General features: G+C 42.4%; 2 protein-coding genes across 3 annotated transcripts; one reads left to right on the forward strand and one right to left on the reverse strand.

The window, feature by feature from the left end:
- The first annotated feature begins 374 nt into the window (after window positions 1-374).
- RPS6KB1 (ribosomal protein S6 kinase B1) lies at window positions 375-15489 on the forward strand. 2 transcript variants are annotated; one of them, XM_030962480.1, is made up of 15 exons: window positions 375-598; window positions 3753-3802; window positions 4411-4531; window positions 5055-5123; window positions 5538-5685; window positions 6311-6368; window positions 6675-6775; window positions 7643-7733; window positions 7935-8025; window positions 8335-8442; window positions 8739-8801; window positions 9528-9605; window positions 10909-11016; window positions 11555-11667; window positions 12177-15489. In XM_030962480.1, the coding sequence occupies exons 1-15, from the start codon at window positions 527-529 to the stop codon at window positions 12412-12414; spliced, it is 1509 nt and encodes a 502-aa protein (XP_030818340.1). In that variant the 5' UTR covers window positions 375-526; the 3' UTR covers window positions 12415-15489. The 2 variants fall into 2 exon arrangements, with proteins under 2 accessions (XP_030818340.1, XP_030818341.1); XM_030962481.1 differs by lacking the exons at window positions 10909-11016; window positions 11555-11667; window positions 12177-15489 and adding an exon at window positions 10723-10868.
- On the reverse strand, window positions 15467-25114 carry RNFT1 (ring finger protein, transmembrane 1). Its single transcript, XM_030962483.1, has 9 exons — window positions 25041-25114; window positions 23029-23426; window positions 22607-22683; window positions 21892-21992; window positions 21129-21282; window positions 19566-19724; window positions 18728-18793; window positions 18206-18307; window positions 15467-18027 (listed from the first exon to the last, which is right to left on the reverse strand). Exons 1-9 carry the CDS (start codon window positions 25043-25045, stop codon window positions 17893-17895), a joined length of 1197 nt encoding a protein of 398 aa, XP_030818343.1. The 5' UTR covers window positions 25046-25114; the 3' UTR covers window positions 15467-17892.
- Between the last annotated feature and the right edge of the window lie 1248 nt (window positions 25115-26362).

The following is a 26362-nucleotide window of genomic DNA, read 5'->3' on the forward strand; positions in this document are numbered from 1 at the left end:
GCCATGTTCCCGGCGCCGCCTGCCCTCACGCCCCTCGGTCCCTCGGCCCATCTCCGAGCCTTTCTCCCCAAGATCCCGTCGCGGGGTCCCGCTGATGTCGGTGCGGGTCCCGGTTTGCCCCGGGCTCCCTCAGGGCTCACCTCACGGCCGCCTTCCCTCGCCGCGCCTTCGAACCGCCCGCCTGGCGCATGCGCACCGCGCGCTCCGTGCTGGCGGCCCGGCCGCTCCGCCCGCCGCGGCTTCACGGCGCCCTCTGCGCACGCGCCGCCCGCGCGGCTTCACCGCGGGCTCCGCGCAGGCGCCGCACCGCTGGCGGGGGCGGGCGGGCGCGCGGCGCGCTCACCGCGCAGGCTCGGCGGGGCAGGGACGCGCGCTGCGCGTGCGCGGCGGGCGCGGGCGGGGGGGGCGCAGGCGCGCTGCGGCCGCGCAGCCGGTGATGGCGGCCGCGGCGGCGCTGCGGGGCGCGGGCCCATGAGGCGGCGCAGGCCCCGGGCACCCGGCGGAGCCAGCGAGGGGCGGCGGCGCCATGGCGGGAGTGTTCGACATCGACCTGGACCAGCCCGAGGAGGCGGGCTCGGACGAGGAGCTGGAGGAGGGGGTGAGAGCGGTGCAGCGGGGCCGGGGAGGGAGCGGGGGAGGCCGCGGGGCCTGAGGGAGGGAGGGCGCGGGAGGCGCCGCGGGGCCGGGCGGGGGGCCGCGCTGGGGCTGCGGCGGGAGCGCGGCGAGGCCGCGGCTGGGGCCGGGCAGAGCCCGAACCGCCCGCGCCGCCCCGGGACAGCCGCGGCCGGGGCCGCGGGCAGCGCCGCAGCTCTCCCCGCCCGAAGTTCGGTGTCGGGAGCGCGGCACAAGCGCCGCAGCGGGGTTTTTGTAATTATTTCTGTATTGTCACATGTCCGAACGTCAGTGCGGGAATGCCGATCTTTCTGGAGCCGTGGAAAGTCGCTGCTCTCGCGCCAAAATTAAAAGGCGAGGTTTGAAACGCTGCGTTAGGCGGGTCAGCGCTGCGCGCATCCCGTGCTCTGCGAGCAGCGCACCTGATTAGAAATTGCACTTCGCAGCTCGTGATGCTCATCTGGGTCCTGTCAAAGCCTTAGGGGGATTCTATTGCATCATCTCTGTTTATGTTTTTCTAGGTCTTGTGTTGCTTTTTGATGTTGTTTTGTATATTAACCCTTTGCTGTTGCTCAAACTGCCAGTGCATTTATTTTCTGCTCTTTAAATACTAATGACAGTCTTGGAGTCTTTGAGATCATGGAACTGTTTGGGTTGGAATGGACCTTAAAGATCATATGAGGCCATGGCCAGACCTTCCCCTATCCCAGGTGGTTCCAAGCCCTGGCCTTGGACACTTCCAGGGATGGGGCAACCACAGCTTCTCTGGGCACCCTGTGCCAGGGTCTCCCCACCCTCCCAGGGCAGAATTTCCCCTCAATATCTAATCTAAACCTCCTGCTCTTGTGAAAAGTCCCTTCCATGTTTGCTGTAGATTCCCTCCAGGTACTTCCCTTGGGGAGATAAGCAGATATTCTGTTACCCTCACTCCATGGAACCTGCAGGGACATTGTTTTGACAGCTGAAGGCTTGAAAGCTTCTCAGCCTGCAGGAGGAGAAGCTCTGTCTGTCACCTCAATAATCAATAAAACACTTGGCTTTGGAAAATGCTTCTTGCATCACCCTGTTAATGCTGCCAAGAACGGGTTCTGATCGAGGTGGCCAGAAAGTTGAGTTTGTTCTCTCTTGTGTTCCTGTAATTCAGGCTCGGGGAACAATGGAACCATTGTGGATTTTAAAACCTTGCCATGACTGACATCTCTATGGACTTTGGCAACCCTGATTGGTCTCAGGTGCCTTTTGGCAAACAGATAAAGGAGGGTGAGAATGGGCTTGAGATGAAAACAACCAAAGAAAAGGGGATGTAAGAGCAGGGAAGGAGGGGAACATCAGGAATGTGTGAGGGGACAACATTCCAGTGGAGTTATCTCCACAGGGTGTGTGTCCTGCCAGGATCAGAGAGGATGCAGCCAGAGCAGTGCAGAGCAAGGGGGACACTCAGGACTGTGCTGTCAAATTTCTGCTATTTCCCAAAAAACTGTGAGTCCAGCAGGAGCCCAGGGAGCTCAGCTGTGGGTTTGAGTAGGCACAGCTATCCTGGAGAATCTAAAGTGTTGTTTAAAAGGAGTTTCCTCAAAAGCCATGTGGTTGTTTGCACTAATTATTATGGTGAAAAAAGCCTCAGCTTTAATTTAGGTGTTTGTAATAAATGAAACAATGTATGGACTGAAGGGCTGGTGGCTTCCCAGTGCCTTTCTTGGGGTTGTGAAATGAGAAGGAACCCTGAAAAAATACCAGCATGGTATCTGAAGTGACTTTTGGTTAAATTAATACTGAGAATGAAACCCAAAGTTCACAGAGCAAGAGCAGCACATGTAATCTGTGCCAGAGCCATTGGGTAACGGGAGGAGTTGCTCTGGGAACTGAGGGGTGTTTCTTCTCTGGCTTGAATTTTTAAAAATTCATTTGTTGGCATCTTAAGAGTGGGGTCAAGGGCAGCTTTAGTGGCTTTTGTTGTGAAACATGTCAATAAGCTGGATTTCTCTAATAAGTGTCAACAGGAGGACATGAGCTGGCAGCTCTCTGAGCTGGAAACAAACCTGATCTTTTGGACTCCTTAATGGCCTGTGGTGGTAGTAGGTGGATCCAAGAGTTAAATTCCCCTTTAGATCACCCAACATAAACCAGCCTCTGTAAACTTTAACATTGAAATGGTCTGGAAGCTGTTGAAAGTTTCAAGTTTTCTTTGGTTAGTGTTTTCACTTGGATAATATTTTAAAATGCACTCCTTGACTTGGGCTGATTTTTGCAGATCTCCGAAGGTTTTCTTTTTCTTCTGCTTCTCTGAATTTCACAAGTCACTCAATACATTTATATTCCGTCTGTAGCTCCCAGGCTGTTCACCACGAACTCACAGTTGTTATTTTGTGTCCATACTTTTAAAAATAAGAATGTGGCAGTGCAGTCTGCAGCTCACTAGAAGCCTGCCCCTGACATTCTATTTGCATTCATTCCAGCTGTCTGCTGCCTTTGCACTTTTGCCATGCAGAGCCACAGTTAGAGGGAAGGGATCAGGTTAAAAATTCTTTGAGGGAAATATCTCTGTAGAATTCAACCCCATTCCTTAATGGTGGCTGGTTCTGGTGCTGAAGTGCAGGAACTTCTTCAGCACTGATTATTGGTCAGAAAATGTGTTTAACATTGGAGTAAAGCTGAATTCTTTCATCACCATTGGGATTTGACTTACCAATGTAAAATGTAAAACCTTCTCAGTAGATTTTTAGTGCAGAGGGGTCCCAATTCATCTCTTCACATAATCTTTGTTATTGATCTGATTTGCATAGTGCTGCAACAGGACTCAAAAATTTCTGTATAAGAGGAATTTTAAAGAAAATTGCAGTACCTTAACATTTTTCAAATTCAGTTGGGGCTGTGAAATTGTACCTGTGGTATTTGAGTGATTGAGTAACAATGCAGCCAGGTAAGACAGGGGTTCCCTGTGTCACTGTTTGTACTGCAAATCTGGCACAGAATTTAGGAGATTTTTTAATCTTCTGATGATAATTTTTTATTCCTGACCTATTTAATTCTATAGAGATTTTGTCTTTTCAAACTTAAAAAGTTGTAAACCACATCAGTGCGTTTATTTTTAATGCTTTCCTTTTTCTAATTCATCTTTCTTCTACCCTTCTCATCCCCAGGGTCAGTTAAGTGAGAGCATGGACCATGGAGGAGTTGGCCAATATGACCTGTAAGTTGCTGCTAGAAAACATTCTGTATCATTCATGCCCACCACAAATAACTTCTAATTTTGTTACATTGTTAAGGTAAATAGAAAGTTTTGTCATTCTGGTTCCATTTTGAGTCGGTTTTAGATGTTTCACTATTTCCTCACATTAAAATTTGTCAATTGTATCTTGAAATAAAATAATAATAATAAAAAGAATTCTGGTGAAAGCTGCTGTTTGTCTTTTGATCCTTGTTTCTCCTAACAAATCTCTTGCCTTTGAATAGTATTTGGATATAATGATAGATACAATATGGATATAACAATATGAAGAAATACCTGAGTCAGTTTGAGGTTTTCATCCTCTAAACTTAATTCTGGTGTAATGCAGATGTATTGTGCATTACATTGAAGGGGTTTGAAGGAAATCTTGCTACTATAAATCCCCAAAATCTGCAGGCAGCCCTCTCAGTGCAGGGTGCACTTTGCACACAACAAACAATAATTCCTGGTGCTGGGAACCCTCCAGATCTCTATCACTGTTACTCAGACACTTTCCAGGGAGTCAATGCTTTCATTTGCTCACTTCTCAGTACCAGGTAGACTCACACCCTTGTTCTGCTTTTCTGCAGTGGGATGGAACATTGTGAAAAGTTTGAGATTTCAGAGACCAGCGTGAACAGAGGCCCCGAGAAGATCCGGCCCGAGTGCTTCGAGCTGCTGCGTGTGCTGGGCAAGGGCGGCTACGGCAAGGTCAGGAGCCCTGAGCACTGAGTCCTGCCCCCCTCAGTGCTCCCTTGCTTTGCTCTTCTTTCCCCCTCTCTGAAAAGTCCATTCTGCCAGAGGTGGGATGGGGCAGAACCACCCCCAGCTGCCAAAGTGGGCACTGAGGTCCCTGGAAGGGCTGGAAGCAGCAGGGAATGTCCCAGAGTCATTCTGCATCCAGCCTCTGCCTCTTGCCTTGTAGTTTGTGGGTGATGTCCTCTCTCTTTTTCTCTTGCCTCGTAGTTTGTGGGTGATCTCTCTCTCTTCCTCTTACCTCCTAGTTTGTGGATGATCTCCTTTCTCTGCCTTTTGCCTCGTTGTTTGGGGATCTCCTCTCTCTTTTTCTCTTGCCTCGTTGTTTGTGGGTGATCTCCTCTCTCTCTGCCTCCTGCCTTGTAGTTTGTGGGTGATCTCCTCTCTCTCTCTGTCTTGCACAACTTTGCTTTTCAGCTTGTGGCAGTTCATGCAGCTGAAATATGTGATTGATTGCCATTGTGTTGATGTTGTTTAGGTGTTTCAAGTACGAAAAGTAACCGGAGCAAACACCGGGAAAATATTTGCCATGAAAGTTCTTAAAAAGGTAACCTGAATTTCACTACTCTCTGAATCTTAAAAAAAAATATCTATGTCTCCATTTTAGAATTATCTAATGATTAAATATATCTAAAAATAAGTTCTAGGATATATACAGTTTTTACTCAGATATAGTTGAAATTAAAATTCAACTTTGAATTTTTCTGTCTGGGTAGTTCTCAGCAGCTCATTTAAATAGGTCAGGAGGTGCTTTCCAAGCTAAATTATTGTGTGATTCTATGAAATAAAGACTTAAACTTCTGTAAGAAACCTCTTATGTAGATACTGTGGTGAAATGTAATTTTTAATGCTGTTGCTAACTCCTATGTAGTGTTGTAATTTAATAAACTCAGAACTGAACTCAGTATAAAAGTCTGCCTCATTTAGCATATTCTGTGCTCATATATCCCTGCTTTTACAGGCAATGATTGTAAGGAATGCCAAGGATACAGCTCACACAAAAGCAGAGAGGAATATACTGGAGGAAGTGAAACATCCCTTCATTGTAGACTTAATTTATGCCTTTCAGACTGGTGGAAAACTCTACCTCATCCTTGAGTATCTCAGTGGTCAGTAGATGACATTCTTTTACCTCCTTCTTGGGGTCTTGCACAATCAAGAATTTGGGGTTCTTATCCTACAAGTAAAAAATTAATGATGGCTTGGTGTCTTGAACTGGAACAGGTTGGTATTAAAAATACATAAAAGAACATGAATAAACTTTCTAATTCCATACAATAAAGAGGAATGAAACATAAAATAGTTGTTTTTCATGACAGTACAACAGAGAAGGGGTTTTAAAACTTTTCCTTCCACTAGATTTGTCATTTTTGTGTGTTCTGTGCAATCCTACAGAGTTACCTGAGGGTTTAGTCCTTGCAGGTTCTTTGTGACAGGAGAAAGCGTTACCCTTATTTCGTGGTTACGGAAACAGACACAGCTTAGAAGCAATTTTTTTCAAGCTGTAACTACAAAAAACAGGGACAGAAATGATCTTGGTTTTTAAATGCTGATTTTTTCAGGTTGCTGGAATCCTGAGGGTAACAGAACAGTGGCTCAGTTGTTTTTTTGTGAAACAGCCTGTTGTACAGCAGGCAGAAATACCTGTTGCTTATAGTTTTCCTAGAAAATAGACTTTGGACTGACTTAAAATGATACTTTTAATTGAGTACAATCTATTTTTTCTCATGACAGGAGGAGAACTATTTATGCAGTTAGAGAGAGAAGGGATATTTATGGAAGACACAGCCTGGTAAGTGAAGCTATTTTTGTAAATTAATAGTTTGGGTTTTTTTCCAAGTGCTTAAACTATATTTAACTACTCATTCACTTTAGAGGGTAGTGAAAGAGCAGTTCAGAGGGTTTGGGGAGGGTGTACATGTGCTGCCCTCACCAGTTTGTGCTGGTGGAACTCCAGTCTTACAAGAGAGGACAGTCCACTGCCTCAGTGAGGCTCTGTCCATAGGGCAATGATCAAGGTTTGGGGGTTAAAAACTGTGAAAGATTTGCTTAAGATGCTCTGCATGATTGAATCTGTCTGATTTTTGTTCCCTTTCAGCTTTTACTTGGCAGAAATCTCCATGGCACTGGGGCACTTGCATCAAAAAGGAATCATCTACCGGGATCTGAAGCCAGAGAATATCATGCTTAATCACCAAGGTAGAACTCTGGGCATGAGTCAGGCTGCCAGTCCTCTGAAAACAATTCTCCCAAAGGTCACACACCTCAGTTTTAGGTGCATCTCCTTAGAACAGTGGCAGGGTTGTACCACTCCTGGGATAAGTGAAGAGCTGCCAGAGCTGATTGCCCTCAAACACAGCTTCTTTGCTTTCATGGGCCACAGCAAGCTCAAGTTCATGTTTTCAGTGGTTGATTTGCCATTTCTGCACCTCTGGATTTTTTTTTTCTTCTGCTGGATCACTGTGAAGTAAAACCTGTGATGTTTTAGTCAATGGGGATGACTGATGGTAGGAAAGGCACTTTGGGTAGGATGCCAGATCATCTGTGGCTGAAATGACTGAGCCAGCAGCTGACACTTCCCACTGACAGCAGTTTCAGTTCCTGGTTGCACTGCTCCAGTGACGGTGACACTGATTAGTCTGACACTCTGTACCACCCAGAATTTTCATGTTTTCCTAAACAACATATTTACTTAGTCTGAGTCTTTCTACTGAATTATTCAGGGCACTTTACAGTTTGGTGAAGATGCTTCTGTGAATTTTGAAGCAGGCAGTAAAATTCAGTAACCTACTTTTTTAGCTAAATGATGCACTACAGTCTTTATGTTTAAATACATTTGTCTGTATTTGAATAAGTTTTGGTAGTTTGTCAAGTAGCAGCACTTGGTTTTCTCTGTAAGTGTGATTACCTTGTTCTATTTTATAGCTGCATTGCTTTGTCAGACCATATGTGGAAGTAATTTAAAGTAATTGCATATCCATGTTAAAAATTCCTAATTTTTCTCAATGTTACTTCTACAAATGGCAGAATTCTGACAAGTGTTAAATCTGATCTATTTAATTTCAGGTCATGTAAAACTGACTGACTTCGGGTTATGTAAAGAATCCATTCACGATGGAACAGTCACACACACATTCTGTGGAACAATTGAATACATGTGAGCTGCACCATGAAATACAAAATATTGCTCTGCTCTGGGGGTAATGCCTGTGGTTTGCCTTTTTTAACTGGTGGTTCATATGTTCAGTCACTTAAGACAACTTTACTTCATAAATGGGGTTTTGTTTGAAAACTAGCAGTCACAATTAGTATTAATCTCATTAAAACACTTTCATATTTTTGATTTTTCTGCTTATAGGGCCCCTGAAATCTTGATGAGGAGTGGGCATAACCGTGCTGTGGACTGGTGGAGTTTGGGGGCATTAATGTATGACATGCTGACTGGAGCAGTAGGTGCACAGTTATAATTGCATGGTTTTCCCTTTGTAGCTTTTCTGCTTCCCTGTACCCTAACTCAGCTGCATGTATTATATATATTATATATATATTACATATATTGTATATATGCACACTACAAGTAAGAAAGAACCAAAATCCAGCTCTCAAGTTTAACTATAGACATGAGCTGCTTTTATCCAAACAGTGCCTTTTTGCAGTAATTTTACCTGCTTATAAATGACTGAAGTGAGTTCTGTGTACACAAATTAAAGATCTGAATGAGTCCTGTTTTTCCTCCTTTTTTCAATGGTGCTTTCCAGCCTCCTTTCACTGGGGAGAACAGAAAGAAAACAATTGACAAGATTCTCAAGTGTAAACTCAACTTGCCTCCCTACCTCACACAAGAAGCCAGAGATCTGCTTAAAAAGGTAACATTTTAATGATTGTTAGTACTCCACATGTATGTAGAAAATAGAAATATAATGATACCACTGTGGCTGTTCAGTTCAAGCTTAATTTGTTACTGATTAAGTAACTTTTTTGCTGAATGGTACAGAAAGTGATTTCCCTTGAAAATACAACTGTTTTCAAGTGAATGCAGATTTTCCTGATCGTTCTGTATTCATTCTGCACAGTACTCATTGAAGTGATGATTCATGGCAGAACTAGTCTGGTTATAACAGCATAACTAATTCTGCTTTTTTGGGTGTTATTTCTCATCAAGCTGCTAAAAAGAAATGCTGCCTCACGTCTAGGAGCTGGTCCTGGAGATGCTGGAGAAGTTCAGGTAACTGGAACTTAATTTGAGACTTCTTAAATGACCTCATTGAAAATTAAACAGCTTTGGAGGCACCTCAGGGAAGGAGAGTGTCTGTCTTGAAGGGTAATGAGCAGAAAGGCAGCCACATGTGACAGACAACTCATCAGAACCTGAAGTCTTTAAAGCTTAACAAAAGCAGCTGTCTGGCTATTTGATAATTTGAGATTTGGAAAATAACTTCTATTCTTTAGCTGTGTCTTGCAGTAGATCTTCTCTAGTAGTTGCACAATGCTAATTGTGCAGCCCTGGAAGGGTGAGGATACTCTCAGCAGTCTGATTAAAACCTTGCCAACCCTGTATTAGTGCAGCTCCCTGAAGGGAAAAGTGTGGCATTCCAGCTTGACTTTGTTTTTGTGGTGATATTGACAAGTATTAGAGAGTCCTCCACATTTCACAGTTCTGCTAATTTGTCATGGTTTAATTCTGAAGCTGGAAAATGCAGAGGTATTTTGCATGTAAACTGCCTTTTTCTGACACTTCCAAGGAAATGGGGACGTGTGTCTGACTTGGAGGTGTGATCTCAGTTCTCAGCTCTTGCAGCTTCTCCAAGGTAGTGCTGCAGAATATTCCACACCAGACCAAATGTGATTTTGGAAAGAAACACCCCAGAGAAGGGGTCTGGCTAGAAGATGTTCATGGTGGAGCTGTGTGCCCTGGGGGCAGGTGCTGACTGTGCTGTTGTCCCTCCTGCAGGCTCACGCCTTCTTCAGACACATCAACTGGGACGAGCTGCTGGCACGCAAGGTGGAACCTCCTTTTAAACCCTTATTGGTATGTACTGGGAATACTGGGAGAGAGATATGCCCTGTGTGCCTTTAGCAAAGCTCTTAATAAAACTGAGAAACGTTCACTTCACAAACTGGAGTGCCACTGATTCCTGGTACTGCAGTTCTGTCACTCAGGGGACAGACTGACCCTCAATTAAAGCTGGCAGATCTGATCTGGCACCTGATCTGCTTCAGTCTGAATTCCTCCTGCTTCTGACCCGTAGGTTAAACAGACCTGCAGGTGCAGGTCACTCTGAGATCAGCTTCTAAACCCTCTACAGTAAGTCAGTACTTAGTTTCAACTAGATAAAGTTGCTAAGCAAAAGTAAATGAAATCACCTAATGAAACATTTTCTGTGTTTGCTTATTAATCTTTACAATGCATCTTGTGCATTATAAGCAGTAGTTAAAGTTTACCTCAAAACAGCGATGTGATGAAGTTTTTATTATCCCATCTCATATTTGGATGGTGTCTGTTTTTCCCTCTGGGTACAGTCAGCTCCAGCAGCTGTGGGTGTTGCCACCTCTATAATTCCCAGCTCCTAAAATTCTCACCTAAAACTGGCTTAAGCATCACTAATGTCAAGCATTCTACAGCGTTTTCCCCCTCAGAAAGACTCAAGATTGATATTTCCAAATATTTATCTGAAGGTGGCTTTGGGTTTTTCTGTTAGCAATTTTATGGAAGTTTCTTAACTAAACCAGATGGTTTTCCAACTTGTGCTTCCATGGTTGCACGAAGGCCTGCACAAATGAATACCTACTGCCTTTCCAGTGACACAGGGGAATAAAGAAGGGATTTTGGAATTACTGCTGTTCTTTGAGCAAATAAAATAATATTCCTCATAATCACTTACTCCAGAGCTGTCCTCTATCCCTCAGACTATAAACACTTCTGTATCTGCAAAAAAGGGACAAAACTATCTGGAGAGGCCTCCAAAAACTAAATAGTTGCAACTGTTCTATACTGGTTGTGACAAGGGCTTAACTTGCAAGAAACTGGCACTGTATTTCTAAAAATTTTTGTTTGTAATTTTAGAAATTTTTTTAAGGCATCTTTTTAATTCATGTTCCTTTTTGATCCATAATTTTTGCCCCTCCCCCTTGCCTTTATTTCTCAGTGTCAGTGCCCATAGTGACCTCCCAGTGGCAGCGACAGGATTCCGACACCACTCCAGGGTTTTCCTCCAGCAGAGCTCTGCCAAAAACCCATGGAATGAACTCCATCCAGAGGCTGCACTGCTCACCGCTGAGCCATTTGGTTGATATCTGTAATATAAACCCTTAATCATTTTGTTTTTGCAAAGCAATCTGAAGAGGATGTGAGCCAGTTTGATTCAAAGTTTACACGTCAGACACCTGTTGATAGCCCAGATGACTCAACTCTCAGTGAAAGTGCCAACCAGGTCTTTCTGGTGAGTGAGCAGGGACTGTGGAGAGGGAGCTTTGCTGCTGGAAATGGGGGCATTTCAGCTAAATCCATTCTATTGACTGCTAACACCTTGAAGCAAACTCTCATAACTGAACCCAAATCCTGTAACAGGTTTGAAATGTTTGAAGGCTTTGAAAATACTTCGGGTATTGCTGACGTTGTCTTTGTCCAGCAGCCAACAAACAGTGCTGCCCTTGTGGAACGTCAGCATTCTGATTCAGAGCTGCACTGTGAACCCTGCACATGTCACAGCCATGCAGAGACAACAATGGCCAGTGCAGAGAGCAAAATTCATTAAATTGAGTGTGCCTGTGGGAATCTGTGATCTGAGGAGAAATAGCTGGGGTGTAGCAACTCCCAGAAGTCCCACTGTTTGCTTCAAGGAGTGAGTAAGGGTTCATCTGTCTGCATTGACTCTTCTTTTTATAACTTTCCTGTAACAATCAGATTTTCCTAAGTGCCCAAGTGATCCTGAATGCATCCTTGCCTGTGAGCTGCAGTGCCTTTTTCCTGTTTTGCAGGGTTTTACGTATGTGGCTCCATCTGTACTTGAAAGCGTAAAAGAGAAATTTTCTTTTGAACCAAAAATTCGATCACCTCGCAGATTCATAGGTAGCCCTAGGACACCTGTCAGGTACTTTTATCTTCTTTTTCTTTTTTTTGGAATGCACTTTTTGACAAGTAGTTAAAGCAGAAATACAGAAATTTTGTAGAAATACAAAATACAGCCTTGCTTCTGAGTAAGCCCAGCACTTCCATTAGAAGTGATTCTCTTTTATAAACCACATTACTAAAGACAAATCTGTGGTGTTGGGCAGCACATGAAGTTCTAATTTGTTGTTTTTCAGTGCTGATAGAGCCTCAGTGGTGACTTTGATACAGCTAAAACTGTTTCAGAACATCCCAAGCACTAAAGAACTGTGTTAGTACAGAAAAACCCTTCTGCTATCACCTCGAAATGAGAGAATTTTACAAGAGGCTGTGGTAGAAACCAGACATGGAAATTCCTCAAACTCCTGGAAGTGGAAGGAAGAATTAGAATTGCTTCTCCATAGGCATTTTTGAGTGCTGCTTTCTGCAGAGTAGGGGAACCTCTTGGTGCTGTGTATGTGTCTCTGATTTTCTGTATTTCTTGTTTTAAAGCCCTGTAAAGTTTTCCCCTGGGGAATTCTGGGGAAGAGGTGCTTCTGCCGGCGCATCCACCACCCAGGCACCTGTGGAATACCCGATGGAGACCAGTGGAATTGAACAAATGGATGTGACAGTCTGTGGAGAGGCTTCAGCACCACTTCCAATCCGACAACCAAACTCTGGGCCCTACAAAAAACAGGCTTTTCCCATGATCTCCAAACGGCCGGAGCACCTGCGCATGAATCTATGACAGCACCACCCTGTGAGCCTTGCAAGGTGCACAACCAAGAACGGACAGGAGCCCCCCTGGAGCTGAAATCTGAGGGCTTGTTTGGTTTACTTTTAAAAAGTGACAGTATCAAAGAATCGGTCATTGCACAGAGAGACTTGGAAAGCAAAGAAAAACGGATTTTTTTTTTCCTGTCAATCAATGGTGCATAAAAAAAACAAACTTTAGCAAATGGTATTGCAGAACTCTAGGCACATCATCTTACTGATTCCAGTGACATCTTCTCACCTTATCAAGGATCTTTCAGCTTGAGAGCTCGAAACTGACAGTATTAAGGGGCAGGATGTTGCTTCAGAATCACTGGTGTAGTCGTGAATGTGTCGAGGAGGGTTGGCCCTTTCACTAGGCAGAGTTTGGAATGCCTGCAGGCTTGCAGCTGAGGGGTAATTAGCATGCAAGCTTCGTTATGCGGTTTCCTACAATGGGGTGGAATCAAAGAGGAAAGCTAAACTTAATTGGTGTTTCACATTCAAAACATAGTGAGGTTTTTTTTTATATATATATATATATAAAAATATATATTTTTCAAATAGATTTTTTGATTCAGCTCATTATGGAAAGTATCCCAAAATTAAAAAGGCAAACTTAATTGGTTGCTGTGAAGAAAAGTTCAAGGCTCTAGTTCTGATTCTCCTCCTCATGAACCAACCAATCAATAAATGAATCACTCACTGACCAGCCTGGCAGTGTGAGGTGGGAGAGAACTGTTTCCCTGCTTCCCCAGCTGAAATCCCTGTTTGTTCCTGCACAGACAAATGGATTTAATCAAACAGCAGTGCTGCTATGTTCTAGGCTTAACTGGAAGCCATGGGCTCACACACGTCCTGCTTATTTCATGCCTGTCCTCAGCAGACATTTCACTGGGAAACATCACTTTTGTACAGCTGGGCACAGCTTGGCAGCTCAGATTCTTACCCACAGAGAGATCAACAGTGAGCAGAACACAAGGTCAGTAGAAACCTCTAGGAAGTACCACAGGAAACACAGACAAATCCTCCAGAGAACAAGGAAATCGAATATTTTTGTAACCAGTGGGTAAGAATTTGAGGATTTTTTAAATTATTATTATTATTAATGAAATTTTGCTTATGGTAGTTTCCTGCCATTATACATTTCTAAATTTATCAACATTTTTTTTCTATGCTGGGGCAATAAATTTGCTGATTGTATGAGAAAAGTGTTCAATGGCCTTTCAGTGAATGTCTTCCACAGTGGGTCAGAACTTTAGCAAAAACTTTAATTTAGCAAACATGTTCTTAAGGACACTATTTATGTTTTTAAAATTGTCACGATCTGTACAACTGACTTACAGGTACAAAGAATAAAATAAAGGTAAAACTTTACCTTACTTTAAATACTTCCTGCCTTAAAGAGAAAGCATTTCCATGAACATAGCTGGTGAAAGGGTTAATATCTGCAGAGCTTTACCCTAGGTTAGAGTGTGGATGGTGTGTGCGTGTGTGTGGAGATGATCATGCAGCTGCATACAAGTCCTGTCACTTTTTGCCTGCCACACGTTGCATTATCTTTTAGTCAAACTGTGCAAAGTCTACTTCTGGTGTTTCACAACAGTAGGGATTTTTTTATTCTAGATTCTGCTTACTCTGTGGATACTGAATCTTTTTGAGCCATAGGATCCAAGCCATAAAACTCTCTGTAAGCATTGAATCCAATCCCAGTGCTCTTTGCTGAAATTGGCAAGGCAGAAGGATTCAGAGATACCTTGATGCTATCAAAGAACCAACACATAAAAATGGTTATGATTGAGAAAAAAATAGGGTATTTTTGTTTTTTACTTCCTGATAAGCCTTTTGTTGAAAAATATAGATTCTTTTTTAGTTCTAGCAGGAAAATCAAGTTACCTTACAGTGACATACTGGAGGACTGCCATTGTTCAGTTGGTGACGTGGCCGCGGGTGATCTGGTGGAACCAAAATCCAGGAGTGTTTGCACTGGGCCTGTCTGCAAACACACAGCACCTGGACTTTCCTGACTTTTACTGAGGATAAAGGAACTTGGTTTAAAAACAAAAAAAAAAGAACTTTTTAGAGGCAGATCTCTCTTGGTCCTAGTCACAGCTAACAGTTGCTTTTTGCTTGGCTGGACAGAATTGTCCAGCGGAATTGGTTTAATGGCTGGCAAGAATGGCAAGAGTTGTTTGTCTGAGTTCACTGATCAGTCACAAACCCAACCCATTGGTTCTCCAAGGAAATTCCATGTACTGTCAATGTTTCAGCCCCTAGATTGTAAATTGAATTCCCTACCATAACTGTGAAACTTTGGGAGTGTGACTCAGACAGCAAGCACACACTATGCAATATGGTTTATCCTGTATTTATTTGTAAAAATATCAGACATAGATCCTCTATATATATATATAATAGTGTCAAAATTACTAGTTGTGAACTAAGGGGAGTGGAGTTCTAGCTCCTGTCTGGCTATTTCAGATAAGTGCAGAATGCATTGAATATTGGAGAGCTTAACAAGTGCTTTCTTTTGTTCATTTAAAAATGTCTTAAATTTTTCATTAGAGTATAGAATCTTATTTTTTTTATTTTGTACAAGCTGCGCTTTTTTAATTATAATCACTGAAAAATTCACTATAATTTGATTTTATAGGATTTTTGTAGCATTACAAAAATATAGTAAAACTGAGGTTAATACCTGTTGTGGCTAACCATATAAAAGTATTAAATCTTAAACTTGAACAAAAGTCATATTTTTTTTTACTAGATGTTAAATAGGGAAATATTTTGTTCTGCAGGTCATTACCAGAAAAGGTTTCTAGGTCAGCTGTGTTACCAGCAGTTTTTCTTTTTCCCATTTGATGCAGAAACTATTCTGGTAGAAGATATTCAGAATTCCATCATTTTTCTCTGTGGGAGTGATGCATACATTTGACGCCATTCGTGTACTAAATTGTAATTTTGGGAATGCTGGAATAATTCCTACCAAGACTGTCTTAATTGTGCCATCTGACATTTGAATGTCATCCTGGTATTAGCTCATAATAAAAGATAAAAATCAACGAGTCAATTGTTCTTTTGAATATCCCTTTTTTTCTTGCTGTGCTGTTTAAAAGCTGAACTGCTGGAGAACATTTCATATTTGAGTCCACTCTAAGTGGACAGTTGAAGTTGATTTTGGGTCTGTTCTCTTTTCAGTATTAACTCCCATCCTGCTCTCAGTGTTAATCAAAAAGTGCACCAAACATTGAGGAGGCTGTTGTGGTTTTAGGGCAGATGTTTGGGGTTTGGTTGGTTTATTTAAATTCTGTCTCTACAGCAGGCTCATTGCTGTTTCATTTTCCCAGTTTAGTTTATCCAGAGAAATCATTAAGAACAAAGCAAATTACTTGAATATTTTTCCTGCAAATCCTTGTGTGCAGGTCCCATACATGAACTTCTCCAGTTGCTCTTTTCTAGACTAAATCCATCTGGAGCTGTCTGCAAGAACGCCCTTGAGCTGCCTTAGCAGAAACAAAGGTAATCCCTGTCCTGGTTTTCATCTCTCACAGTTTCCTGCAGCTAAATATCCTCAAGAGCTAAATAAGGTGGATGTGAATAGCAACTAAATGCAAATTTAAACATATGTTAATCCAAGTGACCTATTTGTTTTTATCTTAGGAAGTAGGTAGGCCCTAAGTGTAACAGGAAATGTAAATCATTGTCTTTGCTGAGAGCTCTGATGGGAAATGGAGCAGGAATTCCCTCAGAAATAAAGACCCAAGAGAGGTTCCTTCTGCTACTTTCCCCTGGGTTCTTGGGCTCTTAAAAAGTGGCTGTTGGTTGTCATTTGTCACCTTGTGTGCAGACTGGACCAGGAGGAGCTCATGGGTCACAGAGGATGCCATTCCTCCATGTCAGGTACTCACTTTTTTCCTTGTCTGTCACTAAGGTGAAAATTACTTGTTTGGTTGATGAAGTGTAAATCTAAACCAGTTGACCAACATCTCTTTTTTATTCTTGTTTTTTTAATAAAACATTTTGTTAATATTACTGGGTTTGGATAGAAAAATCAACAGAAAGAGAGAAATAAGAGATATTGTTCCCTGATTCCTCTTTTTGACCTATCTCCACGCTTTACTCCAGTTGTTCCTACAATGTTGTAGACAAAGACCAAAGGATCAGGGTTGATTTAAAGCACCAACACTTTGCTGAGCTCTATAAAATAATCTTGGTGAGCTTTACAGGCCAGATGTAATGGTATTTCTTAGCTTGGATCTTCCATCTCATTAGATTTTTATTCTGAATACTGAATTCTGCCCTTGGAGCTGTACCTTTGGGGTATTCAAGTAAGTGTTTCACTTTCTAATTATTTTTCCTGAATTTACAAGTTTTCTCAATGTCTTCAGGCAAGAGAAGTTCGAGGTAATGGTAACTAAATCTAACTTTCCTGTAACAATGATTTGAGTTATGTTTTCAGTCTGATCTGAATAGCAAAGTGAAAAAAGAAAATCAGGGAAGAAAGTGAGGTTACACAGAAGTTAGTGCTGGAAATAACATAAAAAATCATGAATAAATTGTAACATTTCAAGGGGTTTTGTTTTCTTCAACCAGAAAAATATACCTGGCAGTGAGCAGTTGTGCTTACATGAGTTAATACCAAAACAATAAGGAATCTTCTTCCTTTATTCAACATGCACCAAACAAATAGATTCAAATGCATTTATTCTCTCTGATTTTTATGCAAACTACAAATTGCAAATAGAGTATAAAATAGATTCTCCCCTGTAAGAAAATCTGGCTCCTATTATGACAAAAATATAGTATTAAAGATTTCTTTTAAAAATACCAGCTTTATAAAATGCTAAGTAAAAAACTAACATCAGTGGTTGGTTTAAAGCCAAAAGATTAAGCCAAGGATCCATTAGAAGCCTACAAGAACCTAAAGGGGAAATATCTTATTCTTGTGCTTATCTACAGGTGCAGTGAGAAATAGTTGCTGTTCCAGGTGCATTAAAAAGCTCATTTCTCTCATTTACTGGGCAACATTAAAGATCTTTAATGCCAAGAGTGACAAGCAGCTCTAATTCTCACTGCAGTCCAGAGGATAAAATTTGCTCATAATCTTAATAAAATCAGTAGGTTGACCTTTTGGCTTGAGTTGTGTTAGAAGGATAAATACAGTTTAGTACAGTCTGGAACCCTACTGAACTTCTAAAAGAAAATGTTGAATTAAGAAGTAATGCAGCACATTTCAAGGATTGGACTGTTTCCTATGAGAATCACAAAAGAAGCAATGCTGGCTTTTTCTGCATTCATTCTGAAAGTTTTCTCTACTTAGAAAAGGTCAAGTTGCCATTTTCTGCACTGTTTTAAATACATGGCATGTGGAATTTGGAAACTCTTTCCTTGTGCCACCTACAGTTTAATGTGCAGTAAACTGAAAAACCTTAGTGTGAACAAACAAACTGGAACCCAAGTTGTTTGACAAGCTTTAGAAAATCTGGAGATGCATAGATGTGGCTCCATCCTTCCACTTGTTAACATGGTCTGAAATAACAGTTCTGCAGAGTGGACAGGTTTTTTCTCTATTAAACCATAAAGAGATGCATTCTTCACAAAATATGTGCTGGAATGAAAAGAATGACAACTTAGAGCTTCTAAGCTCTTCCACTTATATTATTTATACAGTCTGATTTCTAAAAATAATCATTCAAACACACACTCATCTAATTTTATGTTGTCTTGTGTAACAGTATTTTTAAATATTCTTTAATTTAAAAAAAAATTGGGATTATGTGTATTACCTGACAGATCAGCAGAATAGGCTTCTGAAATTCAGCTTGGCAAATGGAACAAATATCATCAGATTCAGAGCACTGTCTCTTGCTGGCTGGCACCCCGTAGTGCTGCAAAACAAAGGATTTGCAGCAAATATTAATTTTGAGGGAGATGAAAAAGCCACACCCAAATACCAGGACAGAAAGGAATTTGGAATAAGGGCTGCTATAGGGAAACTTAAATCCCTTATCTAAAGGAACATAGCTAATTTTTAAAGTAGAAGCAGGACAAACAGGATTATTTCACATCCTTTTATCTGAAGGGATGTGCAGATTTTTTTGTGGGTGATTTTGTTGTTCAAGTGACACCACCATCGTTCAGTCAAGGAACTCAGACTGTGAAATGGGAGAATGAGTATACAGGGGTTCATTTAAAAATGCATTTGTTTATTGCTAAAACAATATAAAGGAATGGGAGTGAGGAATTTCCAGAGGGATTTTCATGTGAATTGGGGTTATGGTTTTGTCATAAGAGAACTCAGTACTCACTGGGCGTGTAAAAAATATCCGTAAGACCTGCCTGAAGTTTTTCCATTGTCCAAAAAAGCTCAAAAGCTGAAATGAGAAAGAAAACTTGAGTTATGCTTAGTATTTTTTCACTGTGAACTAAAAAGCTCCCAAGCTTTTGATTCCAGCACTGGAAGTCTCATTGCTGGTTGGATGTTGGAATCACATAAGCACAGCAGTAGTTCAGCCTGACCCTATTTTAAATGTTTGAAATGTAACCAAATGAAGAATTTAGGCTGAAGTTTTTCCTAGTGGGGGTCTGGTTTTTAAGAGTGTTGAGGTTTTGAAATGAAGCATTGGAGTGCAAATATATCAGCATTATTATCATATTTGCAATGGTCTTTAGTCCTGGAATTAAGGTACCAGTGCATGAGGAAGTGTTGGTCATTTTTAAAGGCAAACTGGTTACATTTGGGGCAGATGAGCTCTTTGGAGAAGCAGAGAGGCAGCAGGAAGATGGTTAACTTGTTTAGCATCACACAGGATACTTCAGCAGAGAAAATTTAGTTTCCTGGAAAATGGTGACTCTTTTAGCTGTAATTTTATCTTTATTTTTGCAAGTTCTGTGTCTGATGTGAGCACACCCATGGTAGCTGTGTCCTTTGCTTTGCAATCCCAATCCATTGCTAGATAAAGATGATTTTCAGCCCTGAGCCAGTTCTCCTGGAAGGCTGCAGCAGTCCAACTGAAGCGAGTTCAGTGAGTTCAGAGGGGAACGTTCAGAAATGTGTTGTGTCTGTAACCTCTCACTGATTATTCCTGCAGAAAACCACTGGAGAATTCCATATAAAATCTGAGAAGAGGATAAAGCTTCGCATACCTTGAGGATGAGGTAGAGAAGGCCCAGCAGAATGCCAAGGGTCCATCCCAGGGCAGTGTCCAGCTCCCCATGGGCCATGAGGAAACGGCACCACACTGGTATGGGGACAAACATACGGTAATACTGGCAGAGTTCTTCTAACAGCATGTACCAGTAGCCCTAAGCAAGACATGCAAAGGAATAGCTCAAGATTTAAAACTCCAAGGATTTGCAAAATACACAGAAAACATGCATTGTTATTCTTTGGAGTAACTTCTTCTCGTAATGGTGAAGCATGGAAAAAAAGATCAGAGGATGAGCCTCACAACTGTCCAAGTAACAGTAACAGAATTGATTGCTGGACTGCAGAAAATCAAATTACAGGCTGAATTTGGATGGCTTGGTAGATGCCTACCTACTTAACAAAGCTGTCAGACTTAATTTCATAAGCATTAAAAAAAGTAAAGTTAGATGAAAAAGGAGAATAACACAAATTTGGTCACAGGGATCAGCTTGTCATGAGCCAGAGTTGTGTCCTGCACTCAGGGTTTCAAAGTGACCATAAGGCTCATTACATGTACACTGTGTGTGTACATGTATAATAAATATTTAGCTTAACTTTTAAGGAAATAAAGTAAGTTTTTCTTAAAATTATATTTGTAACTCTTTCTATAATGTAAACTGGATAATGCCACAATTTGCCACTATTGACCAGACTCCTTCCTTAATTTAGCCATAGTAGTTGTAATGGCATTTTCAGTAAATTTTTTGCATGTTACATCACTGTAGGAAAAAAAAATAGAGATCCTGATTATAAATCAGTATTTAGAGAAGGCAGTTGTACCTCAGAAGAACTTGTTCTGGTACATTATAAGAGATAAAAACGTCCCAAGACACCCTGTTCAAATGCTACCACATCAAACTGTACTTGCTAATTTATTTTTTCTGAACCAGCACTAGTAATTGCAATTTTAAGATAAAATGTAATTGGTTTTGCCTGCCTCACCTCGGGAAGCAGATAAAAATAAATACACCACCAGTGAGTGTAAGCTTCTGAGAAAATTATTAAACCTCACTGATTTGAGAAATTAAGCTATGCATCAAATTCCTTGATCTGACACAAATATTCCTTAAGTTTATAAACAACAAAGAAAATTCAGGATTATTTTTGAAGAGACAGAAAAAACAAGCTGTATGCATGTGCAGATCTTAAAATCTTGACAGTTCTTGTTGAGCATGTGCAAAATTTGCTGTGCTCCAGCTGCTCCAGGCCAACTGCCTGGGTACACATTCCTACAGAGCAGAAAATAAAAGGTTTGCTTCAACCCCCAACTTGGAGACAGAAATAAACCCATTTATCCCATGATATAATACAAGCAATTGTTTCTGATCTGACTGAAAACCTTTTTTAGCACCAAGCAGAGAAGAACATGAAATCCACAGGGTTTTCTTGCCCACGGTGTAGTGGTGGATTATATACAGACATTTAATTAAACATTTTTCTCTGGGTGGAATTTAATAATTAGTTACTTTTACCATAAGAGAATCTTCACAAGGAATCAAAACTACAGCTTGTTTCCTTACCTTGGATTTAAAGGACATCACAAAAGAAGGCACCAGGAGAATAAAGCACTTCAAGCCCATGAAGAAGAATTTCAGAATAAAGTCTGTGACTCCCACAATCCAAAGCACCTCCCAAAAGTTCATAAAATCCACAGTGGGGCTTAAGAAGATTAAGCTACAAAAAGAAGTATCAGAAGTTACTGGAGCACCCTATTTAGAGGAAACTGTAACCTGAGATTATCACAGCAGGTTTAATTAAAAAAGGAAACCTGGTTTACATCAAGGGAGAACATTTGCTAAGAAAATGAACTGCTGATTGTAAATGGATCACTGAGGATCTCTGACAAGTTTTCCATCCTAGAACCTTCTTAGCTGGATCTTCATCACAGCCGCATCCTCCAGAGCTCAGTTTGCTGTCTCAGTTTGGCATTTAGCCTTTGATTTCCAGCCAAGGCTGCAGCTACAGAATGGTCAAGGGGGAAAATCAATTGGAGTCATGAACTGCACAGGATGCCACATTTGGTATTCCCAAGGGTCAGAGCTGGCAGTCAAAGCCAGGAATGTTCTCTGTGGTACAGTCGTGCCATTAAATCAAGTATGGAGTCTAGGAAATTCCAGCATACTGTTTTTAAGGACAGCACCTGTTAAATTTGGCAGAAGGGGAGGAATGGAGATTAAAGTGAAAGACAAACCAATGGCACAATTAAAGAAAAACAGCAGATAAAGTGTCCCCAGTTAATATCTGGGTAATTTATGGTGGGGATAGAGGTGTTTCTACACTTACCTGTGGTACAGGGCCTGAGAGTGGAAGGTGTAATACAAGAGGAGAGATGATCCACTCAGGTAGAGCAGTAACCACGTGCATTGCAACTTGGAGCACCGTTCCTGCAAGGGGATTGTACAGACACATTGCAGTCCTTGCCTCACAACAGGGCTGGAGTCCATCCCTAACACCTGGTCTACCAGAGGACTTTATCCTAGATAAATATCCTAGATATTTATCCTAGATAAAATAAATAAATAGATAGATTTAGACCCCATAAAATAGGAGACCTCCATGTAAAGGTAAAGCAGTAATTTTACTATTTTCAACCTACCAATTTCTAGGTGTACCAAGGTTTTTTTCTAAAGACAGACAAAACCCACCCCACTCTGAAGAAACAGCAGGTTTCCCTTTGGGAGTGAACACAGAGCTGAAGGTTTAAACTGTCAACTCCTATTTCATCCCACAAATATATTTAAGAAGGTAATCCATAACTTACAAAAAAGTGATTTCAATAGTCACAGTCAGAGGGGGAAAAAAACACCCCCTTGAATTTTGCAAACCTTGTTATCTGAGAAGTTCCCCTGTACAGAAGCATTAAGACTACTTCCATCTTGATAGCTAATATTATTAAGTAAATAAAACATCATGTCTGTTCACATTTCTTTCAGAAATGTATTAACTTATTAAAGTCTTGCCTAACTTAAAGAATTTTGTTGCATAGGGTGATACTTACTCTGAGAAAAACCTGATTTACTATGCTTTTGTTTGCATATGCATAAGTTGTTAGCAGCCCAATTCCAAGAGAAATGCCTATTAGGAAAATAGGATCAGTTACAAACATGAAAAGGAAAAAAAAAATTCACTGAACTGGGTTAAAAAGCAGCCACTTCTAATATGTCTTTGTAATTAGAATTAATAGCTCAGACTCTCAAGCCAGGATAATTAAGCACATTGTACATATGCCAGCAAAGGAAACAGAAGCCACTGAAATGCAGTTTAGTAAATCTCTCTTTCTGATGAAGAAAGCAAATAAAAATAAAGCTAAAAATAAATCGAATTACATTTCAGGCAGGGTTATTAGTACATTTCTTGGCCGGGGTGCAGGGGGAGGGGAGGAGGGTCTGTTCCCTCCGAGCCGGTTTGGTTCTACTCTACCAGTGCTGTGCTGCATGAGGAGTTTGACGCTGAGGATGAGGAGGTAGGGCAGGCTCCTGTGCAGCCACTGCAGGAGGCAGCGCAGCTCGGCCAGGGAGCTCCCGCCCTGCTCCTCGGGCTCCGCAGCTGCATCCTCGGGCCCTGCTGCCTCCCCATGGCCGCGGCTCTGGGAGCCCGCCCGGGAGCCCCGGGAGCTCGGGTTTTCCCTGGGCTCCGCCGCGCTGGAGCCCAGCTGGATGCGCACATCCCCGGGGCAGGAGCCTTCTGCAGCCAGCCTGGCCGAGGAGGAGGAGCAGGAGCAAGGGGAGTCATCGCCGCCGCCCTGGACGCTGTGGAGATGGGCACAGTCGGGGTGCATGGTGGGGGTTGCTCCTGGGGTTCTTTCTGATTTGTGTCTCCTAGAGCGGGATAGAAACAGTTTAAAGAGAGAGATAAATAGTTCAGGAAAATAAAAATCCAATAGGTTTTGCAAGATTCTCTGAGATCCTGCCCGAGTTTGTTGTGTGGGTCACACCCCCTCTCCTGTGTCCCAAATTAAAATGATTTCCTTCCCTCCACATGCAGATTTTCCTGGCTGCCTTAGGAACAGCTAAAAGTGCGAATCAGAACCGGACAGGAGACCAGCACTGGCTTGTACAGGAGAGATCTTGGAAGTGCTGCATAATTTCACAAAAATAGCAACAGCAGTGGGCCAGAAAAGGAGCAAACCCTGATGGGAAGGAAGCAGGGAGGACATTTCCGTGCATCCATTGATTGGTGAGCACTGGCTCAGACACGTCCAGTCAAAAGCCAGTGCAAGCTCAAAACTGAGGGCCATTATGAGATTAATGAGATTATCCTGTCTGGGGAAGGGAGCAGAATCAGGTTAGGCCATTTTCTAAAGCATTTAAAAGAGTGAAAAATGAAATGCAGCCAAATGAGGGCTGATTTGTCTTTCCTTTGGCATCTTTTGGTTGTCTTTTGGGCACTTTTTCACTTCTCTGTGAGTCTTTACTCAGATCAAATAGGGTTAAATCAGCTTCTCTGGACTGGTGTGACATCAGAGTAATGATTTTGGAGAATGCCTCGAAGCTGAATTTGACACAATACTTGTCACTATGGAGTAATATTGAAACACTGAGAATTTTGATATAATCCTCTTCCTACTGTTCAAACTCTTACGGATTCCTCTTTGAAAATATTTTTTTCACAGCTAGGTTCACTGGGGATACAGAAACAAAGTTCTGGATGCATTTGCACAAACCTCAAATTCTTTAGCCTTTAAAAAGAAGTTAACATTAAAGAGTAGAACCACTTTAACACATGAATATGAGAACTTACTAATATTTACAAGTGCTGCTCCTCCTACTACTATTTTTGTTTTGTTGGCCCAAGATGACATCATACTTCAAAACAACCTAAATTCTCGTTCTGTACTCTTTTGCACACGAATAAAACCGATGAAGTCGAGATGGTAATGACTAATGAACAGTGTTACTGAGATGCTTTTACAGGAAGGAATAAAAAAGATAACTCATTTGCCCTGTTGGTGTTTTGGGTCCGGGTTCTGCAAGAACTGACACCTCGGTGTTCAAAAAGCCGGAGCTGGCGGATCGCACTGCCCCGGCACTGCGCCGAGCAAACTTTCAAATCACCGAGTTATTAAATGGGATTTCAGAGAAAACTGCCGCACGCACCCAGATTTTGTTCTCCGTCCCAAAAACTTAACTAAAATAAGGCTCTTGAGAAAGGCCCCTTGGCGCATTCCCCGTCTCCCGGGGCCGCCGCTCCCCCCACGCTCCGGGAGCTGCCCCCGCACCTCGCCGGGACCCCCGGGAGGGTTCGAACCGCCCGGAGCTCCTCAGGAGGGCTCATCCCGGGAACCCCTCGGGTGGGTTTGAACCGCCGGGACCCCCGCACAGAGAAGGGAAGGAAAGGGTGACCCCGGAGCCGCGTCCCCGTGTCCCCCTCCCTGCCCCGCGCCGTGAGGGGACGCGGCGGGCGGCCCCTTCCCGCCCTTCCCCTCACGGTACCTCATGGGGCGCCCAGCGCCTCCCGCCCGCCGCCCGCCGCCATCGCCGGGGCCGAGGGGGTGGGAGAGGGCGCGGCGGGGGGAGGAAGAGGAGGAGCTGTGAGGGGAGGAGAAGGAGGAAGGAGAGGAGCGAGGAGGAGGAAGGCTCCGAGCTGCGCGTTGCTCTGGCAACGTCGCGGCCTTGGCCCCGCCGTGGCCCGTGAGGAGGGCGCGCCTCCCCTCAGCCTCAACCCCGCCAAAACGAGGGGGAGGATCCTGTTGCTTTTTATTGAAAGCCTCAATTAAAATTAATCTGGGAGGGCAATAATAAGGAAGGAAATGAAGGGATGGATATAAAAGTATATGTGTACTGCGGTGTCATTACTTGTCGATGGCGATTAAGGGAGTCCTGCTGTCTGGAAATTGGCTTTGCCTCCCAGGAAACCTGAGGAAAGCGCTGCCCTAGTTAATGCTGCTGTAGCTCTTGGGAGAGGCTTGGAATGAGATAGATACAGGTTTTCTTTTGAAATATGCTCTTGAATAAATTAGTTTGTGTCCAGAAATGGCATCTGTTTTCCCTGGCTCAGATATTTTTCTAGAAAAAGTGTTTAGGTATGCAGCTCACACGGAAAGTGGGACTAATATCTAAGCAGCTTTGAAAATCGGTGCTGTGTTGTTTTGAGTTAGAACAGAAATGCTGGTTTAATTCCAAAGTTTGAATACAGCAATGCTGTGGGGTCAGTAACCCCTGGAGAAGGAAAGGATGGGCCCTTAGATGTAGATGTTATGAAGTGGAAAATTAAGTGTTTGGAAGAGTTAAGTGGCCTGGTGTTCAGTGACACCGTCTAACAACAAAGCTTCTCTTTTATTTTCAAGGAAGTAGCTGAAAACACTGGCTGCATCTCTGTGCAGGTTTTGAGGAGGCAATTTGGTCTGCTTTTATGATGTTTTTGGAAACTGTGCCTAGAATTTCCCAACTGGAAAGTTCAGGTCACATATCCTCTGCTTTTTGCTTGGGCTGTGGCTGATGGATTGGAAGAAACCTGGGCTGGTTATTACAAATATACTTCAGTATTAAACATACTCGTGTTCCTGTAGGCCTTCTGAACTCAGAAGACCTTTCACATTTGTGTAATTTTTCTTTCTAATTATCTCAATACTGCTCAGTAGCAGCACCAATGCAGATTTCAGATGCCTGGCAGGAAGCACTCAAAAAATGTTATGGCCATGTCCCCATCCTTCCAAGGATAACACAAACCTGTTGTGTTTGGCTTCTGCTGTGCCATATTGTTCATTCTCCCACTCTTTGCTCAGTCACTCACTCACATCGTGTTTGGATTATGA

Source organism: Camarhynchus parvulus, chromosome 19 (genome assembly GCF_901933205.1).
Source record: "Camarhynchus parvulus chromosome 19, STF_HiC, whole genome shotgun sequence".
Taxonomy (NCBI): Eukaryota; Metazoa; Chordata; class Aves; order Passeriformes; family Thraupidae; genus Camarhynchus; species Camarhynchus parvulus.